A 20362-nucleotide genomic window follows, 5' to 3' on the forward strand; every position below is an offset into this window, starting at 1 on the left:
GGGACAGAGGCAGACATGGGGTGGGACAGAGGCAGGCATAGGGTGGGACAGAGGCAGGCATGGGGTGGGACAGAGGCAGGCATGGGGTGGGACAGAGGCAGACATGGGGTGGGACAGAGGCAGGCATAGGGTGGGACAGAGGCAGGCATGGGGTGGGACAGAGGCAGGTATGGGGTGGGACAGAGGCAGGCATGGGGTGGGACAGAGGCAGACATGGGGTGGGACAGAGGCAGACATGGGGTGGCACAGAGGCAGACATAGGGTGGGACAGAGGCAGACATGGGGTGGGACAGAGGCAGACATGGGGTGGCACAGAGGCAGGCATAGGGTGGGACAGAGGCAGACATGGGGTGGGACAGAGGCAGACATGGGGTGGGACAGAGGTGGTCAGGAACTTTGCTTCTTTAAACTGTGCTCCAAGTTTCACTCCAGTGTTGGCTCTTCAGAGATTCTCACACCCAACCAGGTTGGCTGTAGTTGTGTGGGTGGCATGTTTATAGACCCATCCACCTGAGACCCTGTATTAAATCCTGGCTCTGAGCCAGCTCCTGCTGGCTTGTGAGAGCCCAAAGTCATGTTTTTAGGAAATTTTCAAAGTAACTAACTGTTCAACCCTTGGTTAGCTTGACCAGCCAGGGAGGGAGTATTTACACCTAAGAATGGTGCAAATCAAAGTTTGTTTGCTTTTCCTGAAGAGTTGGCTCGAAAGCATGTTAACTCAGCGTCCTTGTCACCGGAGTCAGGGTCACCAGCCCTCTCAGTTAGCTTGGAACTGTCTTGGTATTAGCAGGACATGTCGCCTTGGAGGAATCCTTTTGTTTCAGTCATTTTCAGTCTCAGTTACTTTTTTTGGTGCTGTGAGAAAAATGGCCGACAGAGACAACTTAAGGTTGGAAGGTTTGCTTTGGTTCACTGTTTCAGGGGGCTCCATCCACCACTGTGGTCAAGACAGGATGAAGTTCAGAGTAGTGGAGACTCCAAGTCCTCGGTAGACTTCAAAGCAGAGAGTAGGAACTAGGAGACCTGGCATAACCCCCAGTCCTGTCCCTAGTAACATACTTCTGCCAGCTAGGCCCTACAAACCTCCTAAAGGCTGTCCTTCCCAATAGCACCACAGTATCTGGGAACCGGACACTAGAACCATAAACCTGTAGGGAACACTTTTGATTCAAATCATGTATTTTCTATCAAGTGAGGAAAGCCCACACTTGTGGAGAGGTGGAGATCTCTGCAATAAACTTTGCAAGACTCACAGGAGCCTTGAAAAGATAATCAGTCACGGTCCCCTTGTTGGTAAGAGAGAGACTCAGAATTTCATCTCAGGCTGAGTGCCTTTTCTGTGCTAGCCGTCCTGTAGTGTGCTCGGTGTGTATGTGGGAACGCAGACGTGGCCTTGCCTGTAGGAGCATGCGTTCTAACAGCAGAGGTTCGAGTTCAGCAGCAGCTGTGTTAGACTGGAAAGCAGATGGAAGGGAGAGGAGATGGGAATGTGGAGAACTCTTCCCCGAGAGTGTCGTTTGTGCTGAGATCAGAAGGAAGAAGAGGGGCTGAGTTGATAGGGAGCCACGCTGTGTATGGCAGAGAGAAAAGCCAGTGCAGAGACCTGGCGGTGGGAATAGAGGCCAAGCATTCTTTCTTCTGTAAAACCACGGGGAAGCAGAAACCCGGAGCTGGCCTCCATCTCTTCCTGGGTTCTCTCTGTCCTTCCTGGCTCCGGTTCATCTTTACAGTTAATCCTTTCTGGGCCAGGATTTCTGAGAAAAGACTCTGACCTGCCAAAAAGCTGGCCTTTTGGTGGGTAGGGGTAGCTCAGTGCTCGGACACGTGACCAGCGACACACACCCTGGGTTCCATCCTCAACACGGGAGCAAAAAGGAGCTAGCCTTCAGGGGACATTTCCTGTCACCCACCAACTCTTATGTGCACTCCCTGTGGGTCAGCTCTCCCCATGGCCTCCCATGTACCTTTCTTAATCCTTAGTCAACTGCCTTACTGACTGTACAGCTCTCTTCTGGACCACTGCTGTGTCTGCCATTCTGCCATATTGTGTGTGTGTGTGTGTGTGTGTGTGTGTGTGTGTGTGTGTGTGTGGTTGAATCCCAGGTCAGAAGCTTTTGGTCCATCCCTGGCATGGAGTCCGCATGCCTGTGGGCAGAGGCAATGTCCATTTGGTTCACTGTTGTATCTCTGCTGTAGTTTTGGCAAATGCATGCTCAGTAGCAAATACTTAGGAGCAGCCAATGGCACCCATCACCTCTGCTTCATGGAATATCAGAAATGAGGGTCTGCAGGCTTAAGTAACTAATGAGGGTTTCAGAAACACTCAAGGTGAGAGTCAAGGCTGGAATCCATATTATTCAGAACTAACTGAGAAGGGCGACCGTGGGGAGAGGGCCGGATGCAGTCTCTGTCTACCTGGGAGACAGGACCACATGTTTGCATTGGCCGTGATGGCTGTGATCATCACTCCCAGGGTTTGCACTGCTGAATCTAGAGCTGAATACCACCTGCTTTTAAGGCCTCTTTCATCCTGGGCTGAGAAGGAAGTGAGATGTGGATCCTGTTCCTAGGCCAACATAACAGTGTGGTCAGGAAAACATAGCCATACATCAATGCTTGCCAGTGACCTCTTTGGGCCTGGGAACTGTTCAGGATGCAAGGACCGTTGTGGGGATGAGTTAGACACCGGTCCCTGGAGTATAACGTCCCACAAGAGAGGAAAGGTTTATACTGAACCATTCACCATGGTGGTTATTTCATGGCACTTGGGGAAAACATGAAGAAGGTGATGAAGATGTCTTGGCTAGCACTCAAGGAAGAGTTCCAAGAATTCTCCCTGCATGGTTTCATGTGTAAGCTGAGGTCTGAATGTCAAAGATGGCCATGGGAGAGAGGGGAGAAGAGTGGGCCAAGAGAGAAGGAATGAGCTGGGGACAGGGTGGTTCATGTCTGTAACCTCAGCAATTTGGAGGCAGAGGCAGGAGGATTGCTGGGAGTTTGAACCCAGTCTGGGCTGGTTCCAGTGAGTTCCAAACCAGCTTAGGCTATAGTGCAAGAACCTGTCTCAAAAAATAAATGGAAGCTGGAGATAGGGTTAAGTGCACTGGCTGCTCTTCTAGAGGACCAGGGTTCGATTCCTACTACTTGCATGATAGCTCACAACCCTGTATAAGTCCAACCACCGGGGACTTGATGCCCTCTTCTGGCCTCTGTAGGCATAGCATACACGTGGTGCACAGACATACATTCAGGCAATAAATGAGTACCCATAAAATATAAATGAAATCCCCCCAAATGGTTGGGGGTGTGTGGTGGCACATGCCTTCAATCTTGGCACTTGGGAGGTGGATCCCTGTGAGTGCACAGTCAGCCTGGTCTACACAGTAAGACCCTGTAGTAAACAAGGACAAAGGTTCTGAGGTAGGAAGAAAAGTGACTAGAAAATAGGTCAAACTGAGGTGGCCATGCCAGCCTGTTGGGGACCTCAGTGGGTCCATTAGGACAATGGAATGTCTAAATGGATCACTGGGCAGCTGAGGAAGCACCCCTGCCCAAGGTGCTTTTAGCCAGATAACAGCAGGGAAGCTTTTCTCTGCAGATGTGAGCCTCCTGTCCCCAGGGAGGACCTCCCAGCCCCATCTCAGACACACAGGGAGATGTCCCTTCTGTCCCCTTATTCCCCTTACCAGGGCCCTGCCACTATCAATATCCCCTGGGTGTTGGTGACTCTTGCTGCATGCCTGTAAGTTTCCTAATATAGCCAGGCTGTTTCATTTCCAACGGGTGGCCAAGAGCTGCTCTCTGTTGCAGTCTCAGGTTTTTCTTGGGCTTAAAGGGGCCCCGTCAGCCCATCTCAGGCCAATTTTTAGCCACAGGTAGCTTGCTGGATTCAATTTCACAAACTTCTCCAACCTGGAGATTAGATGTCTTCTCTGTCCCCATTTTCCAGCTCCTCTACCCTGTTCACGGTCCTTTCTGTTTTCTCTCACCCCTCATCCTCTTTGGAGAAACAGGAGGAGTGTAGCTAAGCCCGGAGTTTGGGCTCTGGCAATATGTGAGCTTTGCCAAACCAAGTGTCTTTCATCCTTGCCGAACCTGAACTTTTTCTTCAAGGTTTTGTTTTGCTTTGGTTTTTTTTTTTTTTTTTTTTTTTTTTTTCCCCTCACAGGTAAGGCAAAAAAGAGAATAAAAGTTGAATGGACTCATTTCATTCAGCTGTGCAATGTGTTTGTATGGAGTCCCTAATCCTCATTTTCCTAAGCAAGAAGCAGACAGAATCCTGCCTTTACAGAGCTTGTCACAGTGAGAACAATAACCGAAGGGAAGACACCTATTGTTTCATACCTGCTGCGGGACGACTGGAGCTGAGGAGGGGCAGAAACCTCGGGTGGGAAGGTTATTGCTTCAGAGTAGAGGCCAGAAGGCAACAGGGGAGCGAGCCCTGTAGGTACCTGAGGGAAGGGTACTCACAGAAGTTCCTGAGGTAGGACCCCTACTGGTCTGGGAGAGGAACACCCAAGAGACCTCTATGCCTAGAGTGGGGGGGGGGTTGGTGAGATCAGAGAAGTAGGGGGGCTAACATTCCTGAGGGTCTTGTGGGTTGCCAGGGCCTCAGCTCCTCCTCGGAATAGGAAGGGTCAGAATGGAGTGATCCGTCTGCATATTTGGACAGAGCCCCTCTGAGCTGCTGAGCAGTTGGTGGCCAAGGACGAGAGCTGAAGCTCCAACCACCACTCAGTCTAAGTGAGGATGCTGAGAAAGTGCGGGAGTCTAGACCGAGCGTGCATGTTTCCTGGTGGATATTTGCAAAACACTGCTGGGCACTGTTGTTTGCTTGTTTGTCTGTTCGTTTTTCTGGTTTTTTCCCCTTACATTTCATTTATTTATCTAAATGAAAGCCACCTACTTTGGTAATAGAGCTAAAAGAGGAGAGACCTAGTAGGAGGGTTTTAGGTCACAGGGATGCTGCCTTACTTTTCTTGAAGCTTGCAGTAGGTTCTGGAGGCTCTGTTTTGGGGATGTGCTTGCCTGCGGTCTGTTGGCCCTGTTGCTTTTAGGTCTGCATTGGGATAGGCTCACTGTGGTGGGGGAGCAACGCTGCCCACTTCAAGACATGAGAGAGGAAAGACACACGCCATGGCCTCCCACAAGGCTCTGCCTCTTAAAGGCTCTGTCACCTCTGAATAGTCCAATGCTGGGTACTAAGCCTTTATCATGCAGATATGTGAGGGACTCTTAAGATGAAGCAAAGGCTCTGATTGGCCATTTCAGGGCAGTGGACATTGATGTCATAATACTGGTACTCACGACAGCTCTAGAGGTGGACCAGAGGACTGGTTTTCAATGCTACTGTGGGGGAAGACTAAGAAGGTTGTGTGTCTGTGTGTGTGTGTGTATGTGTGTGTGAGAGAGAGAGAGAGAGAGAGAGAGATCTAGGGGACATCTGTCTCCAGGCCAACATCTGGAACCGGGGGTCAGGATTATACTTTGGAAGTCAGCAGGACATACACAGTGAAGACAAAACACTAGATGATGTTATCACCGTGGAATCAGTTTGTGGTGGAGCCCTGAGGATAGCTCCAAGGTGGGACAGGAGTGAAACAAAGTCTTCCCTGACAGTTTTGTGTCAGCTTCTTCACAGAGCTCAGGTGACCTCAGCACCAGTACAACTGGGAGCCACAGCAAGGGTCAGGGATCGTTTCAATCGTCCAGAGATACAGACTCTTTAAGCGTTATCTCTGTGAAGTAGGAGGTGATCGCTCTTTCTGATAAGAAAGCTGAGACACAGAGAGGTCCGGTTAGTTGCCTAAGGTCACACAGCTAGGATGGAGGCAGTCCTTGGAGTCTATATTCCTCTCTACTTGTGCGAGACTCAAAGTGGCCTGCTGCCACACTCTTTCCTACAAGCTGGAGTGCCTGCGACCACGTGGGCCCTTGTGTGCTGGCAGCTCCTCCTACCACCAGGCTGAGCACTAGGCCTGCTGTGATTTCATTTCTTGATGCCCACAAGGCCAACTCACTGTATCAGGGGCCCCAGCCTTGTACTGGAACACTCCGGCTGCCTCACAGTCTCACAACCCCACGCACATTCATGTCACGTCCACGGGACCATGAACACTTGGCTTCCTGTGTGCACACTGTGTCACACACCTGTGATCTCATGTAGTCAAAAGACACATACCACACATACACACCACACACATCACATACACACTACACAAACACCACAAACACACACACCACACACATACACACACATCTCACACCACACACACACCACATACACCACACACACCACTCATACCACATACACACTACACAAACACCACAAACATACACACACCACACACATTCACATACACTACATATACACACACACCACACACACACACATATATCACACACACACTTATACCACACACACACACATACACACACACACACACACACACACACATTCCTCATTCTTACCAGCATTCACACTTTTCTGCAGATTTGCTGTCTTATCTGGTCACAGTCTCACTAGTCACCCCACCTTGGACGACAGGACAGCCGTACATCTTTCTGTGTACCAGTGGGGTCTTGTCTGGCCGTACTTCCCCGCTTCAGCCCTCTGATGTCCTTTCATGATCATTCAATCCTGCCTCCCCATTCAGTCAGACTGTACTACAGCCTTCTGTTAGATAGCCCCACTGGGCTTTGCTCAAAAGCTCTCAGACAGGCTTCGTGCACACTGCCTTGCACCAGCTCTCTTCGTCAACCACACAGCACAGGGCTGCCTTTTCTATGCCTCATTCAAGTCCAGTTCGCAGCTTGACCTGCTCGGATAGCTACAATGTAACACATGGATTTACCCACTTCCACACTGCTGCAAACCTGTGACCTTAGCATGTTCCCACCATGGGCGTGTTTACATCATCCCACAGATTCCGAACGTCCCCCCCCCCCCCCCCAGCACCGGGGCCTTGACTAGTCACAGGGCTTCACACTGATTTCTCTGACTCACGTAACTCACTGAGCTTCCCACCGTGGTGGTGGCCACACTCCCGGCTCCGGCTCGCCCACTCCTGTGTGCTCCAGCACACTTGTGTTTTCAGGTACACTGAGCGGATTGCCGGGCTCTGTCCTGTGTTACCCACACCTAGACCACTGCACTCTGCTGGCCCTTCCTGTAGTCTACTGAGGTCACTCTTTAGATACACATAGCAGCATACTTGTCCCTCTGATAGCCTGGCTGTCCTGTGACCCAGGTCACAGCCTGCCAGCGTCCCAATCTGCATCTTCCCCGAGATCACTCCAGATAGGCACAAGAACACGCACTCTTTGTCCCGAATGGCCTCCGCTCTCTCCGTGCCCCACCTGCTTTGTCCATGTTGGGTGTCACCAAGTCCTTGCCATCTAACTGACGGAGCTCTCTTTGCCCACCCCCCGCAGGGACCTACCAAGGCCAATTCACCAATGGCATGCGGCATGGCTACGGTGTGCGCCAAAGCGTGCCCTACGGAATGGCAGTGGTGGTGCGCTCCCCACTGCGCACTTCTCTGTCCTCGCTGCGCAGCGAGCACAGCAACGGCACGGTGGCTCCGGACTCACCGGCGGCAGACGGGCCCACGCTACCCTCGCCCCCGGTGCCGCGCGGTGGCTTCGCGCTCAGCCTACTGGCCACGGCCGAGGCTGCGCGTCCCCCAGGGCTGTTCACGCGTGGTGCCCTGCTGGGTCGGCTGCGACGCTCAGAGTCACGCACGTCGCTGGGCAGCCAGAGGAGCCGCTTGAGCTTCCTCAAGAGCGAGCTGAGCTCTGGCGCCAGCGACGCCGCGTCCACAGGCAGCCTGGCCGAAGGCGCCGAGGGCCCGGACGACGCGGCTGCACCCTTCGACGCCGACATCGATGCCACCACCACGGAGACCTACATGGGCGAGTGGAAGAACGACAAGCGCTCGGGCTTCGGCGTGAGCGAACGCTCCAGCGGCCTGCGCTACGAGGGCGAGTGGCTGGACAACCTGCGCCATGGCTACGGTCGCACCACGCTGCCCGACGGCCACCGCGAGGAGGGCAAGTACCGCCACAATGTGCTGGTCAAGGGCACCAAGCGCCGTGTGCTGCCGCTCAAGAGCAACAAGGTCCGCCAGAAGGTGGAGCACGGGGTTGAGGGCGCGCAGCGCGCAGCAGCCATCGCGCGCCAGAAGGCCGAGATCGCCGCCTCCAGGTAGGTGCCCGGTGGACACCGGGTCCGAGCCAAGTCTGGTCCGGCATTTCTGTACAGTGTGAGTCACCCATGCACCTAGTTACCTACGTGCCTCAGTCATTCACCTAGCGGCTGCCACCCTATCCCAAGTCCTTGGCAGCTCTTTTTCTAACACAACCTATAGCTAGGTCTCAGGGGCCATCTTACTTACCCACCCCACCACTCGCTCACCTCACCATGCTGTCACCCACCTATACCACCATTCATTCATTCGTTCGTTCACATTCATTCATTCATTCATTCAGCAAGCCCAGCAGTTATGCACCCAGACAGCCCTCCAGTTCTTTCACACAACTCTGACCATCAAACCACTCCTCTATTTACCTAACCCTTTTACCGATCCAAACACTTCCTGTTTCTCAATCTCTTTAATAATTCACCCCAGGCGAAGTGTTCGCCCACACAGCCACACCCACCCTCACCCACTAGCCAACTTCCCGTCCCTTTTCACTCCCCTGGCTGTCTAATCTCCTACCGACCACCAATGCGACCGCTCACACATCTATTCGACCACGCATCCATCCCTCCTCATCCACCCAACACCTCTATTCACCCAGTTATGCCATCCACTGTAAAAAAAACAAATCATGAGTCCGCCCACTCACCCACCACTGCTTCCAGCTCCTTCCATTCATTCAGCCACCAGCCACACTTTTATTCATAGGGATAGCCACTCCCACTCCCTCAGTGGCCCCTCCACCATCTAGCCATCTAGCCACATTCACGCCTAACCATACCTCCATCCAACCACCAGTCACTCCCCTAGTCACTCAACCCTGCTCACCCATCCAATCTCCCACCTATGTATCCAGTCTTCCTTTCACCCTGCACCCTACCACCAACATTCCATCTCCATGTCTTCTCAATGCAAAGCAGATTGAGGTCTAACGTTGTCTTAAACAATGTTTAACTGTGTGTTAAACAACTGGATCCCGCCCCCCCCCCCCACGCCTCTGGCAGCCTTTCAAGTTCCCTCATGATAGTTTAGACTAGTTAAATGAGGCTTGGAGTAATGAGGAGCTTTGTCTAGCACTATCCCAGAAGGTTTGAGATTCCCCATATGGTGCCACCGTTTCTTAGTTGTCCATCTTTGGCCGGTTGTGTTTTTTTTTTTTTTTTTTTTTTTTTTTTTTTTTTTTTTCTCGATAACCTCATCTGAGCAAACAGGGCTGTTCCGAGGGTTGAGAAAGCCAGTGCAGGTGAAGTGCTCTGGGTGAGTCCCCCAGAAGCAGACACTCAGATGGAGATCTGAGTGCTGGGGATGTTCACGGGGAGCACTCTGGAGGCTGAAGAAGCAGGGTGGCAGAGAGACCTCCGTCCACCACGTGGAGTGCTCTGTGATGACTGTCAATCATCCCAACTAGAGATGAAGAAGGTGGACCCTCTACATGGAATGCCGACTCCTCTCCAGAAAGGAGCACAGCCTGGGGGCTGCACAGCCTCTTTTAGCTCAGGTTAATCCCTAGAGAAAGCTGGTAATCTGTGGTTCTCCAAAAAGCTAGGGTAGGAGAAGGAAGCCTTTGGGTCCTCAGGCAGAATCTAGAAGGTTCATTATAGTAGGCCCATAATGCTAAACACCAAGTACAGGCACAATACTGCCAAGAGTCACTGACAGCCAAAGATTTATTTGACAGATATGGAAAGGAGTCCCCCCACCCCACCCCAAAACAATATATTTGTATTTCTTTGTGTCATGGCAGAGAGACTCAGTTCATGGTGGCTGGAGAGTGTGGTAGAGGCACCGGTTGCTCCTGTGTGGACGCAGAGCCGAGATTGAGATAGGAAGTGAGTTAAGAGTAAGCTGCACCTAGTGACCTTTGACACCTAGTGACCTTTGACCAGCTAGGCCTCACCTCCAGTGCTTTCCAAAACAGTGCCACCAGCTGGAGAGCAGGCATTCAAAACATGGGTGCGGGGCTGGAATGGTGGCTTGACAGTTTGGAGTGGGCACCGCTCTTGCAGAGGACCAAGGTTTGGTTTTTGATTCTCAGCATTCATGGCTGCCTTACACTCTGGTTCCAGGGGATGTGACACCCTCTTCTGACCTCCCCAGGATCACATATGTAGTGTACGTATTTACTTAGGTGCATGCACATACACATAAAACAATAAATAAATAAATCTTTAAAGCGTGAGCCTGTGGGGATATCTCCATTTTAAAACACAACAGTGCCCAATAGCATGAAGAAAGCAAGCAGACGTCTTAAGTTCAAGCTTCCCAACTCCAAAGCTGTGACCTGCTCAGCCTTAAACTTCAAATAGTTGTGAATGCCCAGCAGTGCTTCAGACTAGGAAAGAAGCTAAGGGCTGTTTTCCTAAGACTTCTCCATTAAAGGCTGCCGAGGTTAGAATGTTCCTCCCATCTGAACTCGTGGGGAAATGTAATTGCTGAATTAACAGTCTCAAGAATGGGAATTTTGAAAAGTGGGTCATGAGGGCTCTGCTCTCATGGGTGGCGTAATGCCATTAAAGAAGGGTAAGTTTACATACAGCATGTGTGTACACATGTGTGTGTGTGTGAGAGAGAGAGAGAGAGAAAGAGAGAGAGAATGTTTGTGTGTCTGTGAGAGACTGTGTGTATGTACATGTGTGAGAGAGTGTGAGTGTGTATGAGAGTGTGTATGTCTCTGTGTGACAGTATGTCTCTATGTGTGATAGTGTGTGTGTGTGTATGTGTGTGTTAGAGTGTATGTCTGTGTGTGTTTCTGTATGTGTATATATGTATGTGTGAAAGAGTGTGTGTGTCTCTGTGTGTGTGACTGTCTGTGTGTGTGTGAAAGAGAGTGTGTGTCTGTCTCTGTGTGTCTGTGTGTGATAGTTTGTGTGAGGTGTGCATGTGTGTCTCTCTTTGTGAGAGTTTGTGTGAGTGTGCTTGTGTCTATGTGTATCTGTGTGTGGCCGAGTATGCTTGTGTGTGTGTCTGTGTGTGAGTGTTTGTGTGTGTCTATGTGTGTGAGTGTGTGTGTGTAGTGTATACATGCGCATGTGTACAGACAGCATGCATGTGGAGACCAGAGGTCAACCCTGGGTGTCATTTCTCAGGAACTAGCTAACCCTGACTTTAAAAACATGATTTGCTTGCGGGCTGCCCAGGGCACCCTGGGGATCCTCCTGGTTTTGCATCTCCAGTGCTAGGATCATAAACATGGAACACCACGCCTGGGTTTTTACATGTGTTCTGAAGTTCAAACTCAAGACCCTCATGCTTATGTGACAAGCACTTTGCAGACCGAATGAGCTTCCAAACCCTAGTTTGTCTCAGTCAATCCAGCCTTTAGCTCCTTCAAAAGTTAGTGTACAAGTTGCCATTGTGAAAGAGAACGGCCCCATCTGAAGTGAACTTGCTTCTACCTGTCAGTCTTCAGAGCTCTGAGCCAACAGCATCCTGCAGTTGGAAACTGTGCCGTCTGAGGAAAACGTTCTGTCAGCAGCACAGATGGACTGAGGCAGGCCAGGTCTGTGCACAGGTGACCATACACTTGATGGTCCAACCTGAATATTTTTATAACATAAGGGATCACTGTTGGAAAAACAACACTTTATGTTGGGATTGATTTTAACTTTATAAAAGAGCTATGAGGCGGGGGCTGAAGAGGTGGCTCAGTCGAAAGTGAATATACTGTGCTTGCCGAGGACCACACTTCAGTTCCCAGCACCCGTGCTGGGTTTGCAGCATCCAGATTAGGCAGCTCATGACCTAACTGCAGCCCGAGGGGAACCTCACGTCCTCTCATGGATGCGGCAGACACATGCACACCCCTCCCACATACACACAATTAAAAATAAGGTATATATTAAGAACAAAAGTTGCGAGGAGATGCAAAGAGCTCGGATCTCCTTCCACCGAAGCTCTATTATTGACTTCTGAGGTCGCTGTGATGTGTTTCTCAAAGGCGAGGTGCAGAGATAGACGGCTCAGCAAAGTGCTTAACTGGTGAGCCTAAGGGCATGAGTCAGACGAGTAACAACAAAAGGCAGGGCGATGGTGCCCTGTCATTGCTGGGAGGTGGAGACGGTGTGTTCTCGGGCTTGCTGGCCAGGCAGGCACATGATAGCTGAGGAAAAACATCTGATGTCCACACACACACACACACACACCCCTGCATGTACATGTGTATGAACACACACAGATATATAACACCAGCACATATCAATACTCCCAGGGTCCCATCTAAAACTCTGTACTGCATTATATTACCATCCCTAGTCACCCCTGCTAAAAAAGTACTTAGCCTGTTTGGAGTTCTACAGAAGACCATAGTTTTGAAGGTATCCAAGTAAGGTATTTTGTAGAATGTTGTTCTCCATTTGGATTTGTCTGATATTTTTCTTTTTTTTTTAAAAAAGATTTATTTATTTATTACATATAAGTACACTATAGCTGTCTTCAGACACACCAGAAGAAAACATCAGATCCCATTACAGATGGTGTGAGCCACCATGTGGTTGCTGGGATTTGAACTCAGGACCTCTGGAAGAACAGTCAGTGCTCTTAACCGCTGAGCCATCTCTCCAGCCCTGATATTTTTCTAATAAGCAGACTGAAGGTACCTCAGAGTAGACCACAGACATAGAGCACCCTCCCTCCGCGTCACCCTGGGCACATGACATCCACACAACAGTGCTTCTGATCCTAGCCTGGAGGGACTGATGAAAGTTTGACTCTCTAACGTAACTTAGTGTTGCTCATTTTATATTCTGTCCTCTGGGGTCCAGACATTGAGATCAGTTCAAAGTCAAGAGGAAGCTTTGCCTTTTAGAAAGGAGATAAATTATCTAAAGTTATTCTGTCTGTATGGGATATTTATCCCCTTTTCTATACATAACATTCTCTCTCTCTCTCTCTCTCTCTCTCTCTCTCTCTCTCTCTCTCTCGTTTTGTGGTACTAGGGTCGGCATGCTAGGCAAGTGCTCTATCCCTGAGCTATAGTCATACTAATAAGTTATAAAGTCATCAGTTAATTTTTTTTGTATTTTGTTCTTGAGACAGGGTTTCCCTGTGTAGTACTGGCTGTCCTGGACTCACTATGTAGACCAGGTTGGCCTCAAACTCACTGAGATCTGCCTGCCTTCCCTTCAAGCATGCTGGGATCAAGGGTGTGCACACCTCTCCCCAGCTCAGTTAATTCTTTTTTGAGACAGGGTTTTATCCATCTCGGACTGACCTAGACCCACCATGTAGCTAAGGCTGGCTTCCGATTCGTGATCCTTCTTCTTCCACCTCCTGAGTGCTGGGTTCACCAGTGTTTGTCACCATGCCTAGCTATTTTAATTTTATAATAACGTTATTATACAGGTGATAATTCTTAGAAATTGCACAGTTTATATGGTTGTGACAGGTAGGAGCCAGGGCTGTCTTAGGTCACCTGGGACATCACAGAGAGGAACAAGCAAGAGTTTATATTCTGGTTTCAGAAGACCATGAGACAATATGCTGTCTTGTACCAGCTGTAGGACCTCACCAGGCTGTTGCTCTGTAGAGGACAGAGAGGAGGTTAGGAGGAGTTGAGCTCAAGACTGGCATAGAGAAGCCAGCAGCGGAAATCGCTGACAGTCAACTATTCAGTTTTAAAGGCAAAGCAATGAACTCTTTTCCCAAACTGTCCCTCCTGGGACACAGAGATAATTCTGTGGGCTCTCTTAGGCTCCTCACCCTGGTCCTTGCAAACACCTGTGCACTGGAATGTGTGCACCCTTACTGAGAAGTCCCCAAGCTTGCAGCTGGCCCAGGTGTCTGGAATGAGAATTTGGTACCCACAATCACACACTGTGTAAGCTATGTTCTAGGAACTCTGGGGAGAGCTGGAGGCTTTGTGAATATGTAGCCGGAGACCCTGAGTGGGAGTGGCCTGGGCTCCAAATCAAGCCCAGCAGAATTTCCTATTAAGGGATTCTTTGGGTTAGCAGGAAACAGGATTGCAGCATCTTCCTTGAAAACTCTCCCCTCCCTGGGGCTTTGGTGTGCAAGCTGGATGTGGAGGGACAGGAAACAGCCCCAGCAGCCAGCAGCCTCCCAGGGCTCAGGAAGGCTGGGCTTCTGTGTTCTGTAGTGACTAGCTCTTGGCTCCTGTCTTGGTTATGCCCATAAGCTCAGAGTCACAATCAGGACATCTCTCCCTGGCCAGGGAAGGGTACCAACACATCTCACTCCTTTAAGATAGACAATGGAGAGAAAAATATTCTAGACTCACATTCTGTGTGAGAGCCTCTTGTCTCATGAGACTCTGAGCCCCATGAGATGCATTTAGTGCCAACTGGCATGTGGGAAATATCCCCTGGATTTTTACTAAAAAAAAGAAGGCAAAGTAAGCTGTTAACTTTAAAAAAAAAATATATATATATATATACTTTATAAATTTTATAATTTATATGTAAATTATAAAGAGCCAGGGAGATGGCTCAGTTGATAAAGTTTGCTGTGCAAGCATAAGGAGTTGAGTTTGATCTCCAGCATCTACATAAAACACATACACACACGTGTACACACACACACACACACACACACACACACACACACTTTGTGTTCGAATGAACTTACAGTCTGAGCACTGGGGAGGTGAACAAACAGCCCTAGAGACTCTCTGGGCAGCCGGCATAGTCTAATCAGCAAGTCCAAGGCCCCAGTGAATGATCCTGTCTCAAAAAAACCATGTTGGACAGCTCCTGATGATCCACACCTGAGTCTGACCCCTTGTACCCACATGCACACACATATATGATGCACATATTTGCATATACATACTAGTGCTTACATGTTAGAATACTTGCATTTCAGATATACTGTGTCTGGGTGGAAAAGGCTATTGATATTAACTTTACCTGTTTCCATTTACTTTTTAAAAGGTGGTTCCTAGAAACAATGTAATTATATATGTGAATTATTTACACCACATTTTTATTGGCTAGTGTTGCTTTGAGTCTTAGAACCATCCAGACCCTCAGAGATAGTCTAGCCATTCTCTGACCACTTGGGGAAACTGAGGCAAGAAAGTGTGACGTCATGTCCACGGATACTGAGGGATCTAAGCCTTTGGATTGTGTGGTTGAGAGCTCTTTTCTAACTCCTTTTAAGGTCACAGATTTGGGCGATGGAGGGAAGCTAGGAGGTGCCTCAGCATCTCTGCTTGTCACACCCACCTACGCCATAGTTAATGGTTCCTTCTGGAAGGAGCACAGACCGCGGCTGAGGGCAGGGCCCCGACTGCCTGTTGCTGGCTTCTTTCCAGTTCCCACGTTCCCTCTTTCTCAAAAGAGAAGGCTGGCATCCACTTCTCTGCTTTGACAGGGACCACAGCAGAGTCTGTTTGCTAAGCTCTCTGGCGGGGGCTCCAGGCACACCTCTGTTGTTGTCTTCTACTGTTCTCCTGTGTCCCCCATGTGTAGGTCAGGGACAGGGCTGGAGAGTTCCCGGCTGCCCCACGATGAAGTCCCCAACAACTTAGAAGAATTTAAACCAGAATGATATCCCCGAACTGGCTTGTCTGTCCCTTGACCTGCTTCCTGCCTCCATCCCTTCCCAGAACTGCCCTCTGGGAGACTCTATGCTGAGTGCTGGCTTTGTGGCTTGTGAGGGACTGAATTTCTGCATACAGTGGTTTGGAGTTGGGGCTGTGGTGCTAATCGGCCCAGGTTTGAATCTGGGGTTGGCCCAAGTCAGTCACACTGGGAGTCAAAGCTTAAAGGACCTGGTGCAAGAATGCCCCCTCTTTGCTGTACGATGTCCCCATGGACTGGGTTTCCTTTCACAGGGTTTGATAAGCCTCTGTTCTGAGCTGGGTTTGGGCTGTATCATTGTGCACATAGTGAATGGTCAAGGTCAGCATCTCCCGGAGATCCACCGTGTATGGATGAAGTTTAGGACTGGGTGTGATGGGTGCTGGAACAGAGGGAGGAAGGAGCTGCAGTGGGCTGGGGGTTCGGCAACAAAAGCAGCTGCTGGAAGGTAGTGAGGGGAAAGCCATCCCCAAGTGGCCACCTCTGGCTAGGAGTTCTCAGATGGATAGACAAATGTCATTCTAGGTAGAGAAACTTGGGAGGTGTATCCCCAATGTTTGAATATGCAGAAATTTATGAGTCCCTGATTGACCTGGAAGTGGAGGCCAGCCAGGCAGCTGGGTCAGGGCAGGTTAGGATGGATGTTGAATGCAGAGGACATGGAGGTAGGGGTATGCCTCTGAGGTTGCCCATGCGGGGATTATGGAGGTAAAACGGTTTTATCAACAGGTAGTAGGCTTGTACCTGACTGGCTAGGACATAGGAACCTGGCCTTCTTCAAGTCCCCATATGAGGGCTGGCAGCACCTTGCTCAGCCTGAAGGTTCATTGACTCAGCATTATCATAGTTCTTGATTAGTATTTTTTTGAGACAAGGTCTCATGTAGCCCAGACTGGCCTCAAACTCTGTGTAGCTGAGGATGGCCTTAAATCTATGACCCTCCCATCTCTTGAAACTATGAGTGTCTGCTGCCATCCCAGTTGATTTGGTACCTGAGCCTTGTCCATGCCTGGCCAGCAATCCACCAAGTTAACCACAGTACCCCAGCCCAGTTCTTGATTTACTTATTTTTTTTTTTTCAAGGAAAAAGCAGAAGTTTGTATTTGATATAAACTCTTTGGTATTAATATAAAATCTTTCCCCTTTATATTTTTTTTATATCATAAAAGAACATATAAAGTAGTCCAATGTAGTAAGGAACCATTTCTTCTTTGACTTGCTGATCATTAGCCTTGTTGCATTCTTGCTTCGTCTTTTATGCATGTAGTGGTGGTTGTGATTGTTGTTTTTCTGAAATAATCTGCTCTCCAGTACATGAGATAATTTATCTGAAAATACTTTTAAGTGTACCTCAAAAGAGCAATGGCATTTGGGCTGGTGAAATGACTCATCAGGTAAAGACACTTGTCACTGTTAAGCCCAAGTCACAGAGACCCCAAAGATGACTGAGGAGCCAATTCTGATGCAAGCACATGAGGGTCTTTATTATGAGCTTGCGAGCAAGGACTCGCAGTCACTGTCACAACGGGTCAGAAGTGAGAACCTCAATCATGGTTACAGCAAGCTTGGGAAATTTCCGTACAGGTCAGCAAGTTAATATTTTAAAAACTGCATTTCTGGTGTAACCTGCAGGAACTAAACACAGGGGCCAAACCACCTGACAAGCAGGATGGCTAGGCTATCTATTTTTGGCAGGATGTATTAGGTTATCTCTATGTCCCTTGACCCTGCTGTTGCAGCCTGACTGGCTGTTACTAAGTGGGAGAGGGGGTTGTCATGGGATGCTTGCTCAAGTAGACTTTGTGGTTTTCTTCCTGGAATTGGAGTTTAGACCCTGGCAGGGTCTTGCACAAAATGGAGTTTCTTCTCAAAAAACAGGGTTGGTCGGGCTTCACATCGCCAAGCTTGATGAGCTGAGTTAGATCCCTCGGTGGAAGGAGAGAACGGACTCTTTCACGTTGTTCTGTGACCTCTACACAAGCGCTGTGTCCACTCCCTGCACACTGCACAGAACACAAAAATGTAAACATAACACAAATGTAAGCTTGAGAGCATTATCCTTGTAACTCCAGAGCCCTCACTGTGCTTCCTAGATGGGTCACTCCCGGACTATGCCAGTGACCTCTTTCCCGGTTTAAGCCAGTGCAGCTTGGGTCTGGCTGCTCTGAGGGGGTGTCTCGGCACAGCTTTGATTAGCTTTTCTGGGATGGCTGAGGATGTTAGTGAACTTCCCAGAGCTGGCTGGCTTCTTGTATGTGTTCTTAAAAGAAATGTCTATTTCTTCATTTTAATTGGGTTCTCTCTCAGTCCCTATCCCCACCCCAACTTTTTGAGATAGGATCTTGTTATACAGCCCCCAGGCTGGCCTTGAACTTGTAAATTTCCTACCGCCATCCCCAGGGTGCTGTGTTTATAGACAAGTCATCACACCTGTTGTGTTTGTTTCTTTTTATTAAACTGTGAAGGTTCTTTGTAGAGTCTGAACACAAGCCCCCAGTCAGACACATTTTTCCCCCACAGACTTTTGTTTAAAATGCAAATATAAGATCAGGTTCAAAGTCAGACATAATTTTCGTGGTTTGCAAATATTTTCTCCATTCTGTGGGTTGGTCCCTGCTCCTGACCTTGTCATGAGAACTGGACTCAGGGCTTGGCCCATGCTCGGTGTATTAGTCAGGGTTCTCTGGAGTCACAGAACCTATGAAATGTCTCCCTATATTGAGGGAATTTATTGTGATGACTTTCAGTCTGTAGTTCAGCTAATCCAACGATGGTTAGCTGTGAGCTGGAAGTCTAAGGATTTAGTAGTTGCTCAGTCCCAAGAGGCTCGTTGGCTCAGCCGGTCTTCTGTAGCAGTAGGTTAAGCAGATGTGCTGGCATGTAACTGAAAGCAAGCAATGAGTGAGTCTTCCCTCTTCCATTGTCCCCATGGAGACCTCCAACAGTAGGCGTGGCCCAGATTAAAGGTGTGTGCCACCACAGCTGGATCTGGGACTTGCTTTGTCCCAGGCTAGCCTTGAACTCGGAGACCTCCTTGTCTCGTCTCCTGGAATTAAAAGCATGTGCTACCTTGCCTGGGCCTAAGCTTTTCATGGCCACTCTGCCTCAAGATCTCCGCGCCAAGATCCAGGTCAGAAACTTGTGTCTTCCAGCCTTAAGATCTGGATCACAGGTGAGCCCTCCAATTCTGGATTGTGATTCATTCCAGAGCTAGTCAACTTGACAACCAGGAATAACCATTACACTAGGCAAGTGTTCTACCATTGAAGTACACTCTCAACCTCTTCTTTATTTGACTTTGTAATGAGATCTGTCTAGGTTGCCCAGGGCAGCCTTGAATTTGTGACCCTCCTACTTAAGTCTCCTGGTATCCCTAGTGTGGGCCACTATGCTCAGCTCTTTCCACTTTTTTTTTTTTTTTAAGTTAGCATACAATGTTCTCACTTTTGTGATGGCTCCCTTTGAAGCACTGGGGTTATTAACTTTGATCATGTCCAACTTACCTACCCTTTCTCATTCACTGCCTGAGAAAGCATTGTTTAATCCAAACCTCTGGCTTTTTGAGATCGGGTCTTACTATTTAGTCTTGGCTTTCCTGGAACTCACTATGTAACTGGGCTGGTCTCGAACTCACAGAGACTCTCCCACCTCTGCCACCCAAACTGAGATTAAAGGTACATGCCGCTATACCTCAGTCAGCTACTGCGTGCTTTCTGTGCATTCCTTCTCCTAGTTACTACCTTCCTAGGAATCTTTATCTGAAACGGACTCATGATCAACTTCTCTGGCGTGAAATCTTACAAACCGGACTTATGCATGTTATATTGTTTCCCATGCAGTCACATAATAAAACATTCCAGTTCTCTGGTTCTTTTCGAGATAAATCAGAGAACTTAGTTTCAGATCGGGGGAGGGTGGAGAGGAAAGAAGAGCCATGGGGGAGGAGAGAGAAGAGAAGCTAAAGCAGCAGGGACAGACACATTTTCAACTAAATGCTCACATCTGAGCGGGAGGCCTGGGGGTCTGCCCGCCTTCCACACCTACCCATGTGCTGAGAACCGCCACCATGTCTGGCTTTTGTGTGGATGCTGCAAATCCCAATTCCTGTCATGTACATGGGGTAGGTAGTTCTCTGACGAGGCCATCTCTCTAGCCTTCTTTTCCCATCTTAAATATTGTTCTACAGCATACCCATTAAAAGTTAAGGAAAGGGCTGGAGAGATGGCTCAGTGGTTAAGGACACTGGCTATTCTTCCAGAGGTCCTGAGTTCAATTCCCAGCAACCACATGGTGGCTCACAACCATCTGTAATGGGGTCCGATGTCCTCTTCTGGTGTGTCTGAAGAGAACAACAGTGTACCCACATACATAAAATAAATAAATAAATATTTTTAAAAAATTTAAAGAAAGACAGAATAAAAAAATAAAATAAAATCCCTTTCTTACCCCATTGGCCTCTAAAGGGACCACTGTTAAGAATCTACTGGGGAAATCTTTCTGATTACCTCTCTGATCTTGTTTGCTTCTGTTTTTCACAACGACAGCTCTCTTCACAATGCTCAGGGAGATTGTCAGGAGGTATGTGGTATCTCCCCATAATTTGTTGCTATCATGATTTAGTTA

The 20362-nt window shown here is 48.9% G+C and overlaps 1 protein-coding gene across 2 annotated transcripts in view; it reads left to right on the forward strand.

Annotated features, from left to right (window-relative positions):
* JPH2 (junctophilin 2) overlaps positions 1–20362 on the forward strand; it is an 81187-nt gene that overhangs the window by 13137 nt on the left and 47688 nt on the right. For both annotated transcript variants that reach the window (XM_080925315.1, XM_080925314.1), the window contains exon 2: positions 7435–8206. In XM_080925315.1, the coding sequence (XP_080781441.1) occupies positions 7435–8206 (772 nt within the window). The remainder of the gene's footprint in view (positions 1–7434; positions 8207–20362) is intronic.

This window comes from Micromys minutus (genome assembly GCF_963924665.1).
Source record: "Micromys minutus genome assembly, chromosome: 11".
Classification (NCBI taxonomy): Eukaryota; Metazoa; Chordata; class Mammalia; order Rodentia; family Muridae; genus Micromys; species Micromys minutus.